This window comes from Bos taurus, chromosome 8 (genome assembly GCF_002263795.3).
Source record: "Bos taurus isolate L1 Dominette 01449 registration number 42190680 breed Hereford chromosome 8, ARS-UCD2.0, whole genome shotgun sequence".
NCBI lineage: Eukaryota > Metazoa > Chordata > Mammalia > Artiodactyla > Bovidae > Bos > Bos taurus.
The window spans coordinates 22,751,887-22,758,595 of record NC_037335.1 but is presented as its reverse complement, the minus strand read 5'-3'; the positions used below and the strand labels follow the sequence as shown (position 1 = coordinate 22,758,595).

General features: G+C 40.9%; 1 protein-coding gene across 1 annotated transcript; it reads left to right on the top strand.

Moving 5' to 3' along the window:
• Positions 1-3,082: 3,082 nt before the first annotated feature.
• IFNAD (interferon-alpha-D) lies at positions 3,083-4,067 on the top strand. The gene has a single exon (XM_005209896.2). It carries the CDS (start codon positions 3,382-3,384, stop codon positions 3,949-3,951), a length of 570 nt encoding a protein of 189 aa, XP_005209953.1. The 5' UTR covers positions 3,083-3,381; the 3' UTR covers positions 3,952-4,067.
• The last annotated feature ends 2,642 nt before the right edge of the window (positions 4,068-6,709 follow it).

Here is a 6,709-nt window from a genome sequence, read left to right as displayed (position 1 = left end):
TAAGTGTCCCTTTTAAGAGTTAAGGAATTTGTAGTTGCTGTTAACATCATTTTTACGATTGAAAGTCTGTGGAATTTGTTTGGGAAGTCTCGGTAATCATGTTCACAGTAGCACTGTAACATTTAATAAGTAATATATACAGGATGAATGAGCCATAATAAGGGATGACAGGATCAAGGAATGTTTTCAGTTCAGTTCAGTCACTCAGTCGTGTCCGACTTTTTGTGACCCCATGAATTGCAGCATGCCCAGCCTCCCTGTCCATCACCAACTCCCAGAGTTCACCCAAACTCATGTGCATCGAGTTAGTGATGCCATCCAGCCATTTCATCCTCTGTCATCCGCTTCTCCACCTGCCCCTAATCCCTCCCAGCATCAGGGTCTTTTCCAAAGAGTCAACTCTTCATATGAGGTGGCCAAAGTATTGGAGTTTCAGCCTCAGCATCAGTCCTTCCAATGAACACCCAGGACTGGTCTCCTTTAGGATGGACTGGTTGGATCTCCTTGCAGTCCAAGAGACTCGCAAGAGTCTTTTCCAGCAGCACAGTTCAAAAGCATCAATTCTTCCACGCTTAGGTTTCTTCACAGTCCAACTCTCACATCCATACATGACCACTGGAAAAACCATAGCCTTGACTAGACAGACCTTTGTTGGCAAAATAATGTCTCTGCTTTTTAATACACTATCTAAGTAGGTCAATACTTTCCTTCCTCAAATAAATATCAAGAATGAAATATATTCTAATGAATCTGAAATAAACACAATGACTTGGTGTCTTCTTGTTACCATGTTACAGGTTGAATGTGTGTGTGTTCCCTCACCATGTGATCATATCAGGAGGTGGGATATTAGAGAAATCATTAGGATTAGAGGAGGTTAGGAGGGGATTCCTCATGCACAGCATTACTGTCTTCATGAGGCTCACAAGACACTTTGCTTCGTCTCTGCTCTCCACCATGTGAGGACATAGAGAGACGCTGGTGGTCTGCAACCCCGAAGAGGGTTCTCACCAGAACTCCACCCTGCTGGCACCCTGAGCTCACACATGCAGCCCCCAGGATGGTGACAAATAAACTTCTATCACTGATGAGCCACCAGACTCTGGGACCTTGTTAGAGCAGCCTGAACCAAGACCCAGGGCATGGCACATTTAGCGCCTGCAGTCCACTAGTTGAGGTTGTATGTAAATATTTTATGTTCAAAGCATACATGACAGAGAAGAAATTGTCATGTGTAATTATTCTCAACCCCCTTCCTCAGAAAGAAAACTGATAATCTGCACTCACAAGTAAAAACCATAGAGTCTGAATCAGAGAGAGGAATGATGGCCCATCTAAAGGACATTAAGAGTACTGATGAAAGAAAGGAAACAGCAAGATAAATGAGGCAACAGGGGAGAATGCTCAGCCTTCTGGTTCTTCCCAAGGGATAATGGGAAAAATATACCTAAAATAATTTTTATTTTAATATATTTTGAAAAACACTTGGATATTTTAAAAATCATTTAACCGTTTAGCCAATATTGTTCCCTATCCATCGCTTGACCCAAACATTTGCATCAACCATTTCTTTAATCAGTAACCAGTCAGAGAGTGGGCAGTGAATTTAACCAATTTGCTTAAGTTCATGTTTCGGTGAAAGTCAATACATTTCAGTATCTTGAGAATTAAAATATTTCCCCTTAATTCCTGAGTTTTCCTGCCAACTTGTTCAAAAAGAAATCTGTTGGTTCCATGTTCTAAATTATTTTTATTTCCTTATTATCCATGAATATAGGCCAGGAAATCTTGTTTTTAATTTAATCTGTACAGGGACAAATATTCTTCAGTTCAGTTCAGTTCAGTCACTCAGTCATGTCCGACTCTTTGCGACCCCAAGAACTGCAGCACACCAGGCCTCCCTGTCCATCACCAACTCCCGGAGTTCACTCAACTCATGTCCATTGAGTCAGTGATGCCATCCAGCCATCTCATCCTCTGTCATCCCCTTTTCCTCACGCCCCCAATCCCTCCCAGCATCAGAGTCTTTTCCAATGAGTCAACCCTTCGTATGAGGTGTCCAAAGTATTGGAGTTTCAGCTTTAGCATCAGTCCTTCTAATGAATAACCAGGACTGATCTCCTTTAGAATGGACTGGTTTGATCTCCTTGCTGTCCAAGGGACTCTCAAGAGTCTTCTCCAGCACCATAATTCAAAAGGATTGATTCTACTGCACTCAACCTTCCTTATGGTCCACCTCTCACATCCATACAAGACTACTGGAAACACCATAGCTTTGACTATACAGACGTTTGTTGTCAAAGTGATGTTTACTCTTTTTAACATGCTGTCTAGTTCTGTCATAGCTTTTCTTCCAAGGAGCAAGTGTCTTTTAATTTTGTAGCTGCAGTCAACGTCCACAGTGATTTTGGAGACCAAGAAAAGAAAATTTGTCAGTTTCCACTCTTTCCCCATCTATTTGCCATAGATGTCAGAAGCTTAGGTTTTTAAATGGTGAGTGTTATGCCAGCTTTTTCAGTCTCCTCTTTCACCCTCATCAAGAGATTCTTTAGTTCCTCCTCGCTTTCCTCCATTGGATTGGTATCATGGTATTTTATTATTTATTCCTATCAAAGTTGTTAAGAACATCCAAAAGTATATGAAGAGCTAAACAGAAAGAAATATTCATAAAATTTAGAGGAATATTCAGCAGAGAATTAAAAATTGGTTTCTGATATGAGACAAAGTTAAAAGTGCCTCAAAATAAATATGAGGAAAATAATCTAAGATTTTCAAGATTTTAAGTTTTGAAAGATTTTTAAGTCTATCTATACTGTGGTATTATTATATATTTTTATATGAATTTCATATGAATATTCAATTTGGTACATTACTATTTATATAAGTAAATACCCTCCATCAAAAGTCATTTTTCAAACTCATTCATAAAGTTAAATAAAACTCAACAGCTTTTACATTTTATGTACACCTTTCATTTTATGGCATTGTTAACCCTAGGGTGAATACAACAAGGAAGCTTTGCACTTTCTTTTTCTATGTATAAAGATATGCATGGAGTACAAAGATGGATCCACAGCATAAATGTGTTGTCACAATTTCACGGTGGGGGTAATTAGGAAAAAAAAAATCTCAGAAGACTGTCAATAGGGGAAGGGGGGGCAATAATGAAAACAACGTTTGCGAAATGCTGTCCTAACCCATTTGAAGAGTACAAACTGAAAAACAAAAACAAAAGTAGAAAGCAAGAGGGAACTTTCAGAAAATGGAAACCATGGACTCCTATTTAAGACACAGACCTGAAGGAAGGTCTTCAGAGAACCTAGAAAGCAGGTTCACAGAGTCACCCACCGCCCCAGGCCACAAGCATCTTCAAGGTCCCCGATGGCCCCAGCCTGGTCCCTCCTCCTGGCTCTGCTGCTGCTCAGCTGCAACGCCATCTGCTCTCTGGGCTGCCACCTGCCTCACTCCCACAGCCTGGCCAAGAGGAGAGTCCTGACACTCCTGCGACAACTGAGGAGGGTCTCCCCTTCCTCCTGCCTGCAGGACAGAAATGACTTCGCATTCCCCCAGGAGGCGCTGGGTGGCAGCCAGTTGCAGAAGGCTCAAGCCATCTCTGTACTCCACGAGGTGACCCAACACACCTTCCAGCTTTTCAGCACAGAGGGCTCGGCCGCTGTGTGGGATGAGAGCCTCCTGGACAAGCTCCGCACTGCACTGGATCAGCAGCTCACTGACCTGCAAGCCTGTCTGAGGCAGGAGGAGGGGCTGCCAGGGGCTCCCCTGCTCAAGGAGGACTCCAGCCTGGCTGTGAGGAAATACTTCCACAGACTCACTCTCTATCTGCAAGAGAAGAGACACAGCCCTTGTGCCTGGGAGGTTGTCAGAGCACAAGTCATGAGAGCCTTCTCTTCCTCAACAAACTTGCAGGAGAGATTCAGGAGAAAGGACTGACACACACCTGGTTCAACACGGAAATGATTCTCACGGACCAACAGACCACACTTCCTCCTGCGCTGCCATGTGGAAGACTCATTTCTGCTGTCATCAGGCACTGAACTGAATCAATTTGTTAAATGATTTCAGGTATATTATGTGACATCATGATCTACTCTACAGGCACTACTCTGTCCCAGATACTCAAGCTAATCCATCTACTTATTTATCTATTTGGTATTTATTTATCTAATTTAATATTTATTTATCTATATATAAAGAATTAAATTATTTTGTTCATATAATTATGTATGTATAATTAATGGAAAAATATATTTTGTATTTAGTCAATTTATGAGTTTTCTTCATTCATTAAACCTTACTATAAAAATCTTCCTTTGTTTTTCTTTAAAAAAGAAACATGAAGACTGAATATGCAACTTGATTAAAGAATGCATTTTATAATTCCTTCACCCATTTTTGTGATTTGCACATTACAAATGGGGATTTTGGGGGGATTTTCTGACCGGGACTTGGAAGCGACGAACCTGAAAGAAGGACACTCAGACAGTCTCTTGCAAGGACTGACAAGTTTATTTCTGCAGTCAAGCCTTTTTATAGAAGTAGGAACAAAGAGCATAGAGTATACAGCCAGCAGAGCACGTACGGGGTTAACACCTAATCAGTAAAAATATTTCAAGGACAGCGCACTCTAAGTGACCCATGAGCTTATCCCATAACCCGTTTTCTCAAGCAACATCCTTAATATTTATTATTAAATTTTGGCGCCAGGCATAACCAAAGGCAGGAGATGTTTCTCTGCCTGGGCACATCAAGCCGGGGTATTTCTGGGCCTTTGCCATTTTCCCAAGGACTTCCTCCAACCGGCTATTTTGTCCTGGGCTTCCCAACAACAAGTTAAAATATACTTTCTCTAGCCAGGTGGTGTGTTGCTCTCAGGATCTAGACATGAACATCATTAATTCAATCATTTTTGTAACTTTGATTTTTTTAATGGAAAGTAACCTAAAAACAATAATGAGTTAATTTATAATAAAATTTTAACTATTTTAAAAATAGTATAATTAATAGTAGAAATGACTATCAATTAGCTTGAATGCTACAATGAGAGCGAGAAAAGTGGGATTCCCCCAGTAGAAGGTGGATCAAGCTGTGAGAGGATGTGAAAATAAAAGTTAACTACTTTTCATTTCAGTGCAAATTTCATTTCAGTGCAAATGTTCAATGGATATTGGAGATGGCAATTTACAAGCAATTTCATAAAGCATAAGGTGTAACAGAAGTACTGATCAAATAGGAGGAGAGTGTAGAATGAGAAAAGGAGTTAAAACTGAGTCCCATGACCTCAGTCTTAAAAGGGAGGGAATGCCACAAAGGAAGCAGAGATGGAATGGCCATGTGTTAACTGCACAAGAGAGAATGGTGAGAAGACAGAGATGCAAAGCTGGCAACCACTTAAGACTCAATGCATTCCTGACCATGTAGATGGAAAGTGCTTCCTACTTGGAAAAGAGATGGCATGGGCCACCTTAATGAGAGCTTGCTTGGTAGAATTAATCAACAGACACCATAGTGGACAAAGTGGAAGGATGGAGAAGAGAAGGTAATAGTAATATGTATAGAAAATGGTTTTGAGATATTTGCTGTCTCATTTGAGGAGAGAATAGGGTGGGACTTAGAGTCGAAGGTGGGTTTTTTTGTTTTTTTCCTGCTCTGCAGTGTTTTCCCTTTTTGGAATATTTTGCTTATGAAGAGATTTCACACATTTGATGCATTGAAAACACATATCACTGTTTAAGATCTGATTTACTTTAAACCATGAGATTTAGTGACACAGTGATAAAGTATCATTCTTTGGATTGCGTTATAGAGTGTTGACTGTCAGGAAGCTGCTCTGTGGTTGAAAGCATTCACTGCATGGGAAACAGATGGAACTGACCTTAGTAAGAGCTGATGGGGTGGAATTAACCACCAGGAACTGTACTGGGTTAGGTGGCATTTAATAAGAAACAAAGTCCCAATGTCACTGTTTCCTCTGGGGATTCTCTTTCGTTCTTTCACTCTCACCATAGTTAGAATTGCCTTGGAAACAAACAGAGATCATTCTGTCGTTTTTGAGATTGCATCCAAGTACTGCATTTCGGACTCTTTTGTTGACCATGATGGCCACTCCATTTCTTCTGAGGGATTCCTTCCTGCAGTAGTAGATATAATGGTCATCTGAGTTAAATTCACCCATCCCAGTCCATTGCAGTTCGCTGATTCCTAGAATGTCGACATTCACTCTTGCCATCTCTTGTTTGACCACTTCCAATTTGCCTTGATTCATGGACCTGACATTCCAGGTTCCTATGCAATATTGCTCTTTACAGCATCGGACCTTGCTTCTATCACCAGTCACATCCACAGCTGGGTATTCTTTTTGCTTTGGCTCCATCCCTTCATTCTTTCTGGAGTTATTTCTCCACTGATCTCCAGGAGCACATTGGGCACCTAATGACCTGGGGAGTTTCTCTTTCAGTATCCTATCATTTTGCCTTTTCATACTGTTTATGGGGTTCTCAAGGCAAGAATACTGAAGTGGTTTGCCATTCCCTTCTCCAGTGGACCACATTCTGTCAAATGTCAAATGACCACATTCAATATCACAGTAATCCAAGTCTATGCCCCAACCAGTAACGCTGAAGTTGAATGGTTCTGTGAAGACCTACAAGACCTTTTAGAACGAACACCCAAAAAAGATGTCCTTTTCATT

Bases quoted from the DNA above. Each gene is read 5' to 3' on its own strand.
- IFNAD (XM_005209896.2), top strand. From the start codon at position 3,382: ATGGCCCCAGCCTGGTCCCTCCTCCTGGCTCTGCTGCTGCTCAGCTGC.